Below are 16734 nucleotides of genomic sequence, written 5' to 3'. Positions count from 1 at the left end.
TGGCCCTCCCTCCCTCCACCTACCTAGACCTGGTTGTACAGTCATCATGGTCCAGTAATCTGGCCCCTCCCTCCCTCCACCTACCTAGACCTGGTTGTACCGGTCCAGTAGTCTTACCATCTATTCCCTCTTTTTTTTTTTATAGTAGAAAGAACCTTGTGGTACCGGTCCAGTAGTCAAAAACCCCTCCCTCCACCTACCTAGACCTCTAATTGTAATGTCCTGGCTATTCTGGTCCCTCCCTCCTACCTACAACAGACATGACTCTAGTTGGAACCTGTCCTACTATAACAGACATGACTCTCTGTTGGAACCTGTCCACTATAACAGACATGACTCTGGTGGAACCTGTCCCTAGTAACAGACATGACTCTCCTGTTGTTACCCTCCTACTATAACAGACATGACTCTCTGTTGAACCTGTCCTACTATTCATGCCCTCTGTTGGAACCTGTCCTTAACAGACATGACTCTCTGTTGGAACCTGTCCCTACTATAGACATGACTCCTCTGTTGGAACCCTCCTACTATAACAGACATGACCTCTGTTGGAACCGGTCCTACTATAACAGACATGACTCTCTGTTGGAACCTGTCCACTATAACAGACATCTCTCTGTTGGAACCTGTCCCACTATAACAGACATGACCCTGTTGGAACCTGTCCCTCCACTATAACAGACATAGACTCTCTGTTGGAACCTGTCCCACTAGTAACTGGTCCCTACTAAAACAGACATGTTTAGTTTTCTCCTCCTGTTCCTGTCCCCTAACCAGACCTAGTCTGTTGGAACCTGTCCCTACTATAACAGACATGACTCCCTGTTGGAACCTGTCCCTACTATAACAGACATGACTCTCTGTTGGAACCTGTCCCTACTATAACAGACATGACTCTCTCTTTGGAACCTGTGGAACCTGTCCTACTATAACAGACATGACCTCCTCTCCTCTTTGTCCTAGTGTCTGTGGTTGGAACCTGTCCCTACTATAACAGACATGACTCTCCTCTGTTGGAACCTGTCCCTACTATAACAGACATGACTCTCTGTTGGAACCTGTCCCTACTAAAACAGACATGACTCTCCTCTCTGTCCACCTACTCTGTACTGTGTGTTGGAACCTGTCCTACTATAACAGACATGACTCTCTCTCTGGAACATGTCCTACGGTCTCTAACAGTGACCTCTGTTGGAACCTGTCCTACTATAACAGACATGACTCTCTCTGTCCCTACTAACAGACATGACTCTCTGTTGGAACCTGTCCCTACTATAACAGACATGACTCTCTGTTGGAACCTACTATAACAGACATGTCCTGTTACCTGTATAACAGACATGACTCTCTGTTGGAACCTGTCCCTACTATAACAGACATGACTCTCTGTTGGAACCTGTCCCTACTATAACAGACATGACTCTCTCTGTTGTTACCTGTCCCTACTATAACAGACATGACTCTCTCTGTTGGAACCTGTCACTACTATAACAGACATGACTCTCTCTCTGTTGGAACCTGTCCCTACTATAACAGACATGACTCTCTGTTGGAACCTGTCCCTACTATAACAGACATGACTCTCTGTTGGAACCTGTCCCTACTATAACAGACATGACTCTCTGTTGGAACCTGTCCCTACTATAACAGACATGACTCTCTCTGTTGGAACCTGTCCCTACTATAACAGACATGACTCTCTCTGTTGGAACCTGTCCCTACTATAACAGACATGACTCTCTGTTGGAACCTGTCCCTACTATAACAGACATGACTCTCTGTTGGAACCTGTCCCTACTATAACAGACATGACTCTCTGTTGGAACCTGTCCCTACTATAACAGACATGACTCTCTGTTGGAACCTGTCCCTACTATAACAGACATGACTCTCTGTTGGAACCTGTCCCTACTATAACAGACATGACTCTCTGTTGGAACCTGTCCCTACTATAACAGACATGACTCTCTCTCTGTTGGAACCTGTCCCTACTATAACAGACATGACTCTCTGTTGGAACCTGTCCCTACTATAACAGACATGACTCTCTGTTGGAACCTGTCCCTACTATAACAGACATGACTCTCTGTTGGAACCTGTCCCTACTATAACAGACATGACTCTCTCTGTTGGAACCTGTCCCTACTATAACAGACATGACTCTCTCTGTTGGAACCTGTCCCTACTATAACAGACATGACTCTCTGTTGGAACCTGTCCCTACTATAACAGACATGACTCTCTCTGTTGGAACCTGTCCCTACTATAACAGACATGACTCTCTGTTGGAACCTGTCCCTACTATAACAGACATGACTCTCTCTCTGTTGGAACCTGTCCCTACTATAACAGACATGACTCTCTGTTGGAACCTGTCCCTACTATAACAGACATGACTCTCTCTATTGGAACCTGTCCCTACTATAACAGACATGACTCTCTGTTGGAACCTGTCCCTACTATAACAGACATGACTCTCTGTTGGAACCTGTCCCTACTATAACAGACATGACTCTCTGTTGGAACCTGTCCCTACTATAACAGACATGACTCTCTGTTGGAACCTGTCCCTACTATAACAGACATGACTCTCTCTGTTGGAACCTGTCCCTACTATAACAGACATGACTCTCTGTTGGAACCTGTCCCTACTATAACAGACATGACTCTCTCTGTTGGAACCTGTCCCTACTATAACAGACATGACTCTCTGTTGGAACCTGTCCCTACTATAACAGACATGACTCTCTCTCTGTTGGAACCTGTCCCTACTATAACAGACATGACTCTCTCTGTTGGAACCTGTCCCTACTATAACAGACATGACTCTCTGTTGGAACCTGTCCCTACTATAACAGACATGACTCTCTGTTGGAACCTGTCCCTACTATAACAGACATGACTCTCTCTGTTGGAACCTGTCCTCTACTATAACAGACATGTCTCTCTGTTGGAACCTGTCCCTACTATAACAGACATGACTCTCTCTGTTGGAACCTGTCCCTACTATAACAGACATGACTGTTGGAACCTGTCCCTACTATAACAGACATGACTCTCTCTGTTGGAACCTGTCCCTACTATAACAGACATGACTCTCTCTGTTGGAACCTGTCCCTACTATAACAGACATGACTCTCTCTGTTCATGTCTACTATAACAGACATGTCTCTCTGTGTCTATGACATGACTCTCTCTCTGTTGGAACCTGTCCCTACTATAACAGACATGACTCTCTCTGTTGGAACCTGTCCCTACTATAACAGACATGACTCTCTCTGTTGGAACCTGTCCCTACTATAACAGACATGACTCTCTCTCATGGATCGGTCTCTCTGTGTCTGTGTGTTGGAACCTGTCACTACTTTAACAGGCTATAACTTTCTCTCTCTGCAGGAACCTGTCCAATGTGGAGGAGATTGGCACCTGCTCCTACATCAACCATGTCATTACCATGACAACGCTCTACATCCAGCAGGTCTGATTCCTCTCCCCTTTCTCAACCCTCCTCTCCCCCTTTCTCCACCCTCCTCTCCCCCTTTATCCACCCTCTTCTCTCACTTTTTCCACCCTCTTCTCCCCCTTTATCCACCCTCTTCTCCGCCTTTATCCACCCTCTTCTCCCCCTTTATCCACCCTCTTCTCCCCCTTTATCCACCCTCTTCTCCCCCTTTATCCACCCTCTTCTCCCCCTTTATCCACCCTCCTCTCCCCTTTATCCACCCTCTTCTCCACCCCTTCTCCCCCTTTATCCACCCTCTTCTCCCCCTTTATCCACCCTCTTCTCCCCCTTTATCCACCCTCTTCTCCCACTTTATCCACCCTCTTCTCCTCACTTTATCCACCCTCTTCTCTCACTTTATCCACCCTCTTCTCTCACTTTATCCACCCTCTTCTCCCACTTTATCCCCTCTTCCTTTCTCTTCTCCCCCTTTATCCACCCTCCTCTCCCCCTATCATCGCCTTCCTGACTCTGTTTCCTTTTTTTAGCATGTCACAATGATTAAGTTTATTTTTTTAGCATGTCACAATGATTAAGTTTGTTTTTTAGCATGTCACAATGATTAAGTTTGTTTTTTAGCATGTCACAATGATTAAGTAGGTACATTCCCGTGAGATTACACATTCCTGTGTGTGTGTCTTCTAGCCTCACCATGCTCTCTCCTACAGCTGAAGAGTAAGACCAAGGAGAAGGAGATGGTGGACCAGACTCAGGCCGAGGAGTTTGTCCGCCACTCTCTGGCCTTCTGCGAGAGCCTGTACGACCCCTACCGGAACTGGAGACATCGCACCTGCGGGATACACTAAGTCGCTAACTCTAGCAGAGTTTGTTTATTTGATTTATTATTCTTTATTTAACCAGGGAAGTCACAATGAGATTGACATTTATTTGTCAAGAAAGCTCTGGAGCAGACAGTGAACAATGTTCCCCAAACATCTCCTGATGTGACCCCAGCCAGTCCACTTAGTCCATCTATTTGATCTTTTCCAGTACCTGATTGACCTTAACTTATCATAGATCGTGTGACCTTCTTAACTTATCATAGATCGTGTGACATTCTTAACTTATCATAGATTGTGTGACCTTCTTAACTTAACATAGATCGGGGGACCTTAACTGAACATAGATCGGGGGACCTTAACTGAACATAGATCGGGTGACCTTAACTTAACATAGATCGGGTGACCTTAACTTATCATAGATCGGGTGACCTTCTTAACTTACCATGGATCGGGTGACCTTCTTAACTTATCATGGATCGGGTGACCTTCTTAACTTATCATGGATCGGGTGACCTTCTTAACTTATCATGGATCGGGTGACCTTCTTAACTTATCATGGATCGGGTGACCTTAACTTATCATGGATGGACCTTCTTAACTTATCATAAGGTGAGCTTGATCTTATCATAGATGGTGCGATGGATCCTTATTAACTTATTGGAACTGTAGTAGATCCACAGTGTGATTGGTTGAGCCAGTAAGGGGAGGACGACTCATAATAATAGATGGTCTGTAGATAGTACAGGACTAGACTGTAGTAATAATAGACTCATAATAATAGATGGAACTGTAGTAGATCCACAGTAAGGGGAGGACAGTAAGGGGAGGATGACTCATAATAATAGATGGAACTGTAGTAGATCCACAGTAAGGGGAGGAGGATGATCCTCATAATAATAGATGGAACTGTAGTAGATCCACAGTAAGGGAGGATGACTCATAATAATAGATGGAACTGTAGTAGATCCACAGTAAGGGGAGGACGACTCATAATAATAGATGGAACTGTAGTAGATCCACAGTAAGGGGAGGACTGTAGTAGAGACTCATAATAATAGATGGAACTGTAGTAGATCCACAGTAAGGGGAGGACGACTCATAATAATAGATGGAACTGTAGTAGATCCACAGAATGGAGTGAATGGAGATCCACGTGTTTGACCATTCCATAATTCCAGCCATCATAGATGGAACTGTAGTAGATCCACAGTAAGGGGAGGACGACTCATAATAATAGATGGAACTGTAGTAGATCCACAGTAAGGGGTGTAAGGGCTCTGGGTACTGGAGGAAGGGTAGTAGATAACCACAGTGGGTAGGAGGAAGCACTCATAATAATAATGGAACTGTAGTAGATCCACAGTGGCGATCATAATAATAGATGGAACTTAGTAGATCCACAGTAAGGGGATGGTCATAATAATAGATGGAACTGTAGTAGATCCACAGTAAGGGGAAAACACTCATCGTAATAGATGGCTTGAATGTTGTAGTTTCTTCACAGTAAGCTCGGCTTGGTTTACCATAATTAGTATGGAACTATAGTTTTTCCACAGTCCAAGGGGAGGTGACTCATAATAATAGATGGAACTGTAGTAGATCCAAGTAAGTGAGGACGTGGAACTGTAGTAGATAATAGATGGAACTGTAGTAAACCCTCCACAGCAGTGAGGACTGCTCATAATAATAGATGGAACAGAGTTTGGACAGTAAGGGGGGGTCATAATAATAGATGGAACTTTTCTGACACCGTGTGTTTTGAACTGTAGTAGATCTCCAGGGACCAGCGGAGTACAGTGGAGAATAGCAGACAGAAACACAAAGCAGATCCTCTCACCGTGGAGATGGTTTGACTCATTCTTCTACTGTGAGTTTGATTTCTTTTTCAAGCTGTAGTAGATCCACAGTAAGGGGAGGACGGATGGAACTGTAGTTTGTCCATAATAGATGGAACTGTAGTAGATCCACAGTAAGGGGGTCGACTCATAATAATAGATGGAACTGTGTAGTCATTAACAGTAGTGAATGAGGAAGCTCATAATAATAGATGGAACTGTAGTAGATCCACAGTAAGGGAAAACGACTCATAATAGATGGAACTGTAGTAGATCCACAGCTAAGATGGGAGGACGCCTCATAATAATAGATGGAACTGTAGTAGATCCACAGTAAGGGGAACGACTCATAATAAGAGCTGGAACTGTAGTAGATCCACAGTAAGGGGAACGCCTCATAATAAGAGCTGGAACTCTAGTTCCTCTCCCAGCTTATGTCTGGAATGGGAACAGTTTGATACCATTAATCAGAGCTCCACTCATCTTTTCACTCTCCCAGCTGGGTACTAGGAACAGCCTAACCCCCTCTCGTGGGTACTGAAGCACCAGATACAACGCTCTTAGGATCTGGCCTCTGGAACTTCTGAAAACACTGCAATCCCCTGGAGCTCTGGTTTACCTGAATGGAACAGTGTTGGTTCTAATCCTGTGCTAAACCCTCAGCAGTGTTCCTGCTCACAGACACCAGACAGAGTTTGGACAGGGGGTCTTTGCCCTCTCCCAGCTTAGGAACAGCCAGCAGCTCCTCCCCATCAGTTATCCTCTTAGCGGGGTCGTTCAGTGAGCCGTCATTCTGAATGAGGAAGCCTCTCTTTCCTCTCCCAGTTAGGAACAGCCTCCCCTCAGAGCTCCACTCTCTTTCCTCTCCCAGCTTAGGAAACCGGAACTCAGAAGCACCAGATACCCTCAGGAGCTCCAGCTCCTCTCTTTCCTCTCCCAGCTTAGGAACAGCCTCCCCTCAGAGCTCCACTCTCTTTCCTCTCCCAGCTTAGGAACAGCCTCCCCTCAGAGCTCCACTCTCTTTCCTCTCCCAGCTTAGGAACAGCCTCCCCTCAGAGCTCCACTCTCTTTCCTCTCCCAGCTTAGGAACAGCCTCCCCTCAGAGCTCCACTCTCTTTCCTCTCCCAGCTTAGGAACAGCCTCCCTCAGAGCTCCACTCTCTTTCCTCTCCCAGCTTAGGAACAGCCACTCTCTTTCCCTCAGAGCTCCACTCTCTTTCCTCTCCCAGCTTAGGAACAGCCTCCCCTCAGAGCTCCACTCTCTTTCCTCTCCCAGCTTAGGAACAGCCTCCCCTCAGAGCTCCACTCTCTTTCCTCTCCCAGCTTAGGAACAGCCTCCCCTCAGAGCTCCACTCTCTTTCCTCTCCCAGCTTAGGAACAGCCTCCCCTCAGAGAAAACTCCACTCTCTTTCCTCTCCCAGCTTAGGAACAGCCTCCCCTCAGAGCTCCACTCTCTTTCCTCTCCCAGCTTAGGAACAGCCTCCCCTCAGAGCTCCACTCTCTTTCCTCTCCCAGCTTAGGAACAGCCTCCCCTCAGAGCTCCACTCTCTTTCCTCTCCCAGCTTAGGAACAGCCTCCCCTCAGAGCTCCACTCTCTTTCCTCTCCCAGCTTAGGAACAGCCTCCCCTCAGAGCTCCACTCTCTTTCCTCTCCCAGCTTAGGAACAGCCTCCCCTCAGAGCTCCACTCTCTTTCCTCTCCCAGCTTAGGAACAGCCTCCCCTCAGAGCTCCACTCTCTTTCCTCTCCCAGCTTAGGAACAGCCTCCCCTCAGAGCTCCACTCTCTTTCCTCTCCCAGCTTAGGAACAGCCTCCCTCAGAGCTCCACTCTCTTTCCTCTCCCAGCTTAGGAACAGCCTCCCCTCAGAGCTCCACTCTCTTTCCTCTCCCAGCTTAGGAACAGCCTCCCCTCAGAGCTCCACTCTCTTTCCTCTCCCAGCTTAGGAACAGCCTCCCCTCAGAGCTCCACTCTCTTTCCTCTCCCAGCTTAGGAACAGCCTCCCTCTGAGCTCCACTCTCTTTCCTCTCCCAGCTTAGGAACAGCCTCCCCTCAGAGTTCCACGCTGTCTTTCCTTCCTCACTCTATTCTTCCTCATACCTCTGACTCTTTCAGTCCTCTCACTCTATCCCAGATGAATCCAGTCTTTGTGTCCTCTCCTTAGTCTATTTGCCAGGCTGTCCAGATCAGCCTGATAGTGAACGGTGGCTGTCTGGGCCTCTGGCGACAGCGGCCATCTTGGAACAAACAGCCTCTCTTTGTGTCTGTGGTTTCTGTCAACACCACAGAGAGAACTCTTCAGCTCCAGCCAGTCGCCTCAAGGCCACTCCAGCAACCTGCCACAGTGTGCGCGCACGCGTGTGTGTTAGCGCATGCCCGTGTGTGTGTTAGCGCATGCCCGTGTGTGTGTGTAAAGTGTGGGAGGCTCCGAGAGGATATGACTGGTACAGTAGAGTGAGGAATAGTGTGTGGAAGAAATGGGGAGGGTGACGAGGTGTGTGTGTGTGTGGGGGACGGGGTGTGTGTGTGGGGGACGAGGTGTTTGTGTGTGTGGGGGACGGGGTGTGTGTGGGGGGACGGGGGTGTGTGTGTGTGTGGGGGACGAGGTGTGTGTGTGTGGGACGACGACGAGTGTGTGTGTGTGTGGGGGGGGGGGACGGGACCATCTGTCTTGTCTGGGATCATTGGTTCTGACCTAGCTTTATCCCTCTGGGATTGGTTTGCTTCTGTCTGGGGTTGGCCTGTAGAGGGAACGGTGCTGACCTGGGAGGCCATGCTGCTGCTGCTGCTCACTGGGATGTGTTGACAGATGAGTTACTGTATGACTGAAAAGACTGGCCCCAAGGGAACATGATAGAGACTGTGTGTCTGTGGGCATGTGTGTGTGCATGTCACGGTGTGTGTGATGCGTGTGCGACTGTGTGCATGTGAGTGAATGAATGTACTGTTTGTATGAGCGAGACAGGCAGCCGTTCAAGAGGCCGTTCTCAGCACCAGACCAGACTGAGATGGAGCCATTCAAGAGTTCTCTCAGCAGCAGACCAGACTGAGATGGAGCCATTCAAGAGGCCGTTCTCTCAGCACCAGACCAGACTGAGATGGAGCCATTCAAGAGGCCGTTCTCTCAGCACCAGACCAGACTGAGATGGAGCCATTCAAGAGGCCGTTCTCTCAGCAGCAGACCAGACTGAGATGGAGCCATTCAAGAGGCCGTTCTCTCAGCAGCAGACCAGACTGAGATGAGATGGAGGCCGTTCTCTCAGCACCAGACCAGACTGAGATGGAGCCATTCAAGAGGCCGTTCTCTCAGCAGCAGACCAGACTGAGATGGAGCCATTCAAGAGGCCGTTCTCTCAGCACCAGACCAGACTGAGATGGAGCCATTCAAGAGGCGTTCTTCAGCACCAGACCAGACTGAGATGGAGCCATTCAAGAGGCCGTTCTCAGCACCAGACCAGACTGAGATGGAGCTATTCAAGAGGCCGTTCTCTCAGCACCAGACCAGACTGAGATGGAGCTATTCAAGAGGCCGTTCTCTCAGCAGCAGACCAGACTGAGATGGAGCTATTCAAGAGGCCGTTCTCTCAGCAGCAGACCAGACTGAGATGGACTATTCAGACTGAGATGGAGCTATTCAAGAGGCCGTTCTCTCAGCACCAGACCAGACTGAGATGGAGCCATTCAAGAGGCCGTTCTCTCAGCAGCAGACCAGACTGAGATGGAGCCATTCAAGAGGCCGTTCTCTCAGCAGCAGACCAGACTGAGATGGAGCCATTCAAGAGCACCAGACCAGACTGAGATGGAGCCATTCAAGAGGCCGTTCTCTCAGCAGCAGACCAGACTGAGATGGAGCCATTCAAGAGGCCGTTCTCTCAGCACCAGACCAGACTGAGATGGAGCTATTCAAGAGGCCGTTCTCTCAGCAGCAGACCAGACTGAGATGGAGCTATTCAAGAGGCCGTTCTCTCAGCAGCAGACCAGACTGAGATGGAGCCATTCAAGAGGCCGTTCTCTCAGCACCAGACCAGACTGAGATGGAGCTATTCAAGAGGCCGTTCTCTCAGCACCAGACCAGACTGGCCTCATGTTGTGGGTGTTATATTTGCATAGTTAACAAAACAGCCACAGTGTTCCATATCCACTGACTGTTGTGTGTTTCAGAGTGCTTCCAGGAGAGTGAACACCTTAAGGACAGTCTGAAATGCTGTCTGTTACACCTGTTTGGAGCCATTGTGGCAGGGGGACAGGTGAGAATCAAGATGCACTCTTTTACACCCTACACCCTACACTATCCCCTACACCCTACACTACACCCTACACTACACCCTACACTACACCCTACACTATCCCCTACACTACACCCTACACTACACCCTACACTACACCCTACACTACACCCTACACTATCCCCTACACTACACTACACCCTACACTATCCCCTACACCCTACACTACACCCTACACTATCCCCTACCCCTACACTACTACACCCTACACTATCCCCTACACCCTACACTACACCCTACACTACACCCTACACTACACCCTACACACTACCTACACTACACCCTACACACTACACCCTACACTACACCCTACACTATCCCCTACACCTAAAGTCATGTGACCACTACACTACACTACTACACCATCTACACTAAAGTCATGTGACCCTACACCATACAGCATATCCCCTACACCCTACACTCACAGCATACCCCTACACTATCCCCTACACCATCCCCTAGTCACTATCCCCTACACCCTACACATATAAAGTCATGTGACCCTACACACCCTACACTCATGTACACCCTACACCATCCCCATATAAAGTCACACCCTACACTATCCCCACACACCCTACACACATTTGACCCTACACTATCCCAGCATATAAAGTCATGTGACCCTACACATCCCCTAAAGTCACCCTACACATCCCCATATAAAGTCATGTTTGCCACATGAGAACACTTTATTTTTATAACCAGTTAACCTACAACTATCCCAAAGCTGCGACAAAAACACCCTACACTATCCCAGTCTAACACCCTATGTACACAAATGTAGGGAGTTTAAATAATAGGCGCGAGAGGCTAAATAATTACCCTACACATTAACACTGGAGTACACCCTACACTATTTACACCACACTACACTACACCATCCCCTATACTACACCCTACACTATCCCCTACACCCTACACTATGGTGACCAATGACAACACTATCCCAGCATATAAAGTCATGTGACCCAACACCATCACAGCATATAAAGTCATGTGACCCTACACCATCACAGCATATAAAGTCATGTGACCCTACACCATCCCAGCATATAAAGTCATGTGAAAATGGATAAATACAACAATTTCCTCATCAATCTATACAATTCCCCACAATGACAGTGAAAACGTTGTTTTTTTAAAGAAATATAATTAAAAATATAAACAAATACGTTATTTACATAACTATTCAGAACCTTTGCAATGAGACTCGAGATTGAGCTCAGGTGCATCCTCTTTCAATTGATCATCCTTGAGATGTTTCTACAACTTGATTGGAGTCCACCTGTGGTAAATTCAATTGATTGGACATGATTTGGAAAGGCACACACCTGTCTATATAAGGTCCCAGAGTTGACAGTGCAAGTCAGAGCAAAAACCAAGCCATGAGTTTGAAGCAATTGTCCGTAGAGTTCCGAGACAGGATTGTGTCGAGGCACTTATGTGGGGAAGGGTACCAAAACATTTCTGCAGCATTGAAGGTCCTAAAGAACACAGTGGCCTCCATCATTCTTAAATGGAAGAAGTTTGGAACCACCAGCATCCCAGAGTCGCCTCTTCACTGTTGACGTTGAGACTGGTGTTTTGCGGGTGCTATTTAATGAAGCTGCCAGTTGAGGACTTGTGAGGTGTCTGTTTCTCAACTAGACACTAATGTACTTGTCCTCTTGCTCAGTTGTGCACTGGGGCCTCCCACTCTTTCTATTCTGGTTAGGGCCAGTTTACGCTGTTCTGTGAAGGGAGTAGTACACAGCGTTGTACGAGATCTTCAGTTTCTTGGCAATTTCTTGCATGGAATAGCCTTCACTTCTCAGAACAAGAATAGACTGACAAGTTTCAGAAGAAAGGTCTTTGTTTCAAACCCACAAATGCTGATGCTCCAGATACTCAACTAGTTTAAAGAAGGCCAGTTTTATTGCTTCTTTAATCAGGACAACAGTTTTCAGCTGTGCTAACATAATTGCAAAAGGTTTTCTAATGATCAGTTAGCCTTTTAAAATGATCAAATTGGATTAGCTAACACAACGTGCCATTGGAACACAGGAGTGATGGTTGCTGATAATGGGCCTCTGTACGCCTATGTAGATATTCCATTAAAAATCATCCGTTTCCAGCTACAATACTCATTTACCACATTAACAATGTCTACACGGTATTTCTGACCAATTTGATGTTATTTTAATGGACAAAAAATGTACTTTCAAAAACGAGGACATTTTTAAGTGACCCCAAACTTTTGAATGGTCGTGTATGTGAGAGTGGATTGTCAGACTTCACTAGCATGAAACTAAATACAGGCACAGACTGTGTGTGGAAAATGATATATGACTGAGACTCTCTCTAATACCACATTGCAGAGTTATGTGCATCCTTTCAAGCACACCCTTCTCATTAACCTGTGGTGAGTTATTCACATTTTTTTATGATTAAATAAGGTTTTATATGTAAGATGGTTAAATAAAGAGCTAAATTATTGATGATTATTATTATTTGTGCCCTGGTCCTATAAGAGCTCTTTGTCACTTCCCACGAGCCGGGTTGTGACAAAAACTCACACTCATTCTTATGTTTAATAAATGTATTGTATAGTGTGTGTGTGTGTGACAGGCTTACAATGATGGCAGAAAACAATATTTGAGAGTGCGCTGACCCTGGTGCTAGAGCTAGAGGGGGTACGCAGCTGGAGGTTGAATGTTTGAAGGGGTACAAGACTATTCAAAGTGTGGGAGACCACTGCCCCAAAAAATTTGAGTCTGTAATCGCTGCCTAAGGTTGCTTCAACAAAGTACTGAGTAAAGGGTCTGAATACTTACATAAATGTGATAAATCTGTTTTTTATTTGAAGTAAATTTGCAAACATTTCTAAACCTGTTTTTACTTTGTCATTATGTGGTTTTGTGTGTAGATTGATGAGGGGGTAAAAAAACTATTTGAATCAATTTTAGAATTAGGCGGTAACGGAACAATGTGTCAAATTCAAAGGTTCTGAATACTTTCCGAATGCACTGTAGCAGCACGCAATGGTCCTCATTTACACTGTGGTATATACCATCCTTTAAACTGTAGAGCACGCAATGGTCCTCATTTACACTGTGGTAAATACCACCCTTTAAACTGTAGAGCACGCAATGGTCCTCATTTACACTGTGGTATATACCACCCAATGGTCCTCATTTACACTGTGGTATATACCATCCTTTAAACTGTAGAGCACGCAATGGTCCTCATTTACACTGTGGTATATACCATCCTTTAAACTGTAGAGCACGCAATGGTCCTCATTTACACTGTGGTATATACCACCCTTTAAACTGTAGAGCACGCAATGGTCCTCATTTACACTGTGGTATATACCATCCTTTAAACTGTAGAGCACGCAATGGTCCTCATTTACACTGTGGTATATACCACCCTTTAAACTGTAGCAGGACATTTAGTGGTATATACCATCCTTTAAACTGTAGCAGGACATTTAGTGGTATATACCATCCTTTAAACTGTATTAGGACATTTAGTGGTATATACCATCCTTTAACCTGGAGCAGGACATTTAGTGGTATATACCACCCTTTAAACTGTAGCAGGACATTTAGTGGTATATAACCATCCTTTAAACTGTAGCAGGACATTTAGTGGTATATAACCATCCTTTAAACTGTAGCAGGACATTTAGTGGTATATACCATCCTTTAAACTGTAGCAGGACATTTAGTGGTATATAACCACCCTTTAAACTGTAGCAGGACATTTAGTGGTATATAACCACCCTTTAAACTGTAGCAGGACATCTGCTTGTGAATGCTTTCTGAAGCATGTAGAGGTCGTAGAAAGCGTTTATGAAGGCTCCCTCCCTCCCTCCACAGCGTAATGCTCTACTAGCCATCTCCCCAGCCACCATGGAGGTTCTGCTGCGTGTGCTGGGGGACTATGAGGGGGGAGACATGGACGGGGAGGACTGGGACAGTGAGGCTCCAGACCGGAAGTCCCTGCTCACCCTGGGCTGTCTGAGGGAGGTGGTCCACTCCCTCCTGGCCAGCAGCTCAGACCAACGCCAGGTCACTAGAATTATATATATTTTTTTTTAACATAGATTGCTTTTCTTTTCCCAGATCAATAAATTGCAGTTAACAATAGTTTAGGAACTTTCACAAATCCTAGTTAAAAAAATCTAATCATTCATGATAGTAATAGAATACAATTTCATATTGGTCACTCTAAAAGCAGGTCAGTGCTTTTAGAGTGACCAGTAGTGTGTGCGTGTGTGTGTGTGTGTGTGTATGTACTGCTATACAAACAAGTCATAAAGCATGATTTACATTATTCATTATTAACGTTGGTTTCTGCATGTGACTGACGAGGCTTCTTCTTTCCAAACTGAGACCTTGAAACTGGGATACTCTTTTTGGTTCCCAGAACAATGTTCTGGGAGTACTGCCAATTGGTCTGAGGAGGTCACAGTCACCAGCACAAACCAAGATAAAGTTAGAGTCGATGCTATCTCTTCAGACAACGTCATTTATACTCACACTATTTAGGGAAGAGGGTGTTGTTCTGACAAGAGCCAGACGGTTGACTTTATAATGTTTTTATCTTCAGATTTTATAAATAATGTGTATATTGTCGATTTCAATTGGCTGAATCGATTTGCTAATGTAGCTTATTTGAAATGTAATAAAATAACATTCCTTCATTCATACAGGTGGAGATCGGCTCGGTGCTGGAGAACTACTTCAAACTGCTCAACTCTGATCCGGCGGCAGCGGCCGTGCAGCAAGGGGTCAAAGGTCATAAGGTGCTGGGCCGCCACTGGGAGAGCCGCTTCGTAGCGCTGCAGGTGCACATGCTAGGTGAGTGACCGAACCCGGATTGTCATGTACGCCACAAAGCTGCAATAGCCCACTGAGCTAAAGCCTAGGCATTAGCTCAGGAAACTAACGCAAGTCTTTACGTCTCAGACAAGGTTACTCTTTATACCAGTGTGGTTTACTGAACTACTTCCATTACCACTAGCACCTAGTATAGGTTGAGTGTTGACCACTGTCACCTGACTTCTGATTTCCATGATTTATGAAGCACTTAGAGAGAGGCCTTTTATAAATAGTTTATGAAGGCTCTCTCTCTCTCCTCCTCTCTTTCCCCTTATCGCTCTCTCATATCCCATTCCCCTTCTTCTCCTGTGTCTGTGACCTCCAGACACTATCAGGGATATGTTCCTGTGTTCGGACCGTCCCGTCCTGCAGGCCATCTTCCTCAACAGCAACTGCTTCGAGCACCTGACACGCCTCCTACAGAACAGCAAGGTATGGTCTCGCTCAGCCCTGGCACAAAGGACGTTGAACATGAGGATTGGGGGGGCGCGTCTTAGCCTACTGTTTACTGTGTGTGTTTTTCCTCAGCGTATCAAGGCAACCCTGTCCAGGAAGCATAGTGTTACCTTACACTGTGTGTGAGCCATTCAATACAGGCTCACTGTGCATGTTATGACTTTACCTCCCCACTTAGTGCTGGAGCACTTAGGTACCACTAACCCCCCCACCCAGCCCCTCTGTAAGTCACAACCTTTACCTTCTGACCCCCATCCACCACTCTTTTCTCTCTCCCTCACCCTGCCCCCCCCCCCCCCCACCACGTCCTGTTGTTGGTTCAACTCTGCAGCTGGTTAATGCTAGGTGCACGACAGCAGAGAAGGACCAGAAAGATTTCACCAACAGGTTACTGACAGTGACAGGAGAGAGTGACACCCAGGTATACTGCCACCCTGTCACCACCGTCACTCATGCTATCGTCACCGCCATCCCCGTCAAGATGGCCACTCCATGACAAGATGTACATCTGTGCTGCCCTGTCGTCAGAATCAATCAATCAATCAATCAATCAATCAATTAAGCAGTCACTCAATCAAGCAGTCAATCAATAAATTAAGCTGTCTCTCAAGCTCTCATTCAATAAATTAAGCAGTTACTAAATTAAGCAGTTACTCAATCAAGCAATCAATCAATTAAGATGTCTATCAAACTGCCAATAAATTAAGCTGTCAATCTGTCATTCAATCAATCAAGCAGTCTGTCAAGCTGTACTTCAATCAATTAAGCAGTCTTTACAGTAACATTTGTCTGAAATTACTTCAAAGTAACTTTTATAGAATGTAGCCCGATCTCCAAAAGGCAACAACATCACCTGCAGTGTGTGGTCAAACCGCCCCCCCCTGTTCAGTGTTATTCACCTGGCCTCCCCTGCACTCACAAACACTCACTGGTACCCTTTAATGTAGTTTTGCAGTGTTCTCTTGACATACAGTGGTCTGTAGTGTGTCTCTTGGTCTGTAGTGTGC

General features: G+C 46.2%; 1 protein-coding gene across 1 annotated transcript in view; it reads left to right on the top strand.

Moving 5' to 3' along the window:
- The window catches only part of nbeal1 (neurobeachin-like 1), a 69923-nt gene that overhangs the window by 14366 nt on the left and 38823 nt on the right, over positions 1–16734 (top strand). The window contains 8 exon segments of the mRNA XM_064970077.1: positions 3397–3478; positions 4171–4294; positions 6783–6899; positions 10276–10361; positions 14267–14458; positions 15103–15250; positions 15597–15703; positions 16059–16148. Of these exon segments, the coding sequence (XP_064826149.1) occupies positions 3397–3478; positions 4171–4294; positions 6783–6899; positions 10276–10361; positions 14267–14458; positions 15103–15250; positions 15597–15703; positions 16059–16148 (946 nt within the window).

This window comes from Oncorhynchus masou, chromosome 7 (genome assembly GCF_036934945.1).
Source record: "Oncorhynchus masou masou isolate Uvic2021 chromosome 7, UVic_Omas_1.1, whole genome shotgun sequence".
Taxonomy (NCBI): Eukaryota; Metazoa; Chordata; class Actinopteri; order Salmoniformes; family Salmonidae; genus Oncorhynchus; species Oncorhynchus masou.
This window is presented reverse-complemented; position numbering and strand designations above follow the sequence as displayed.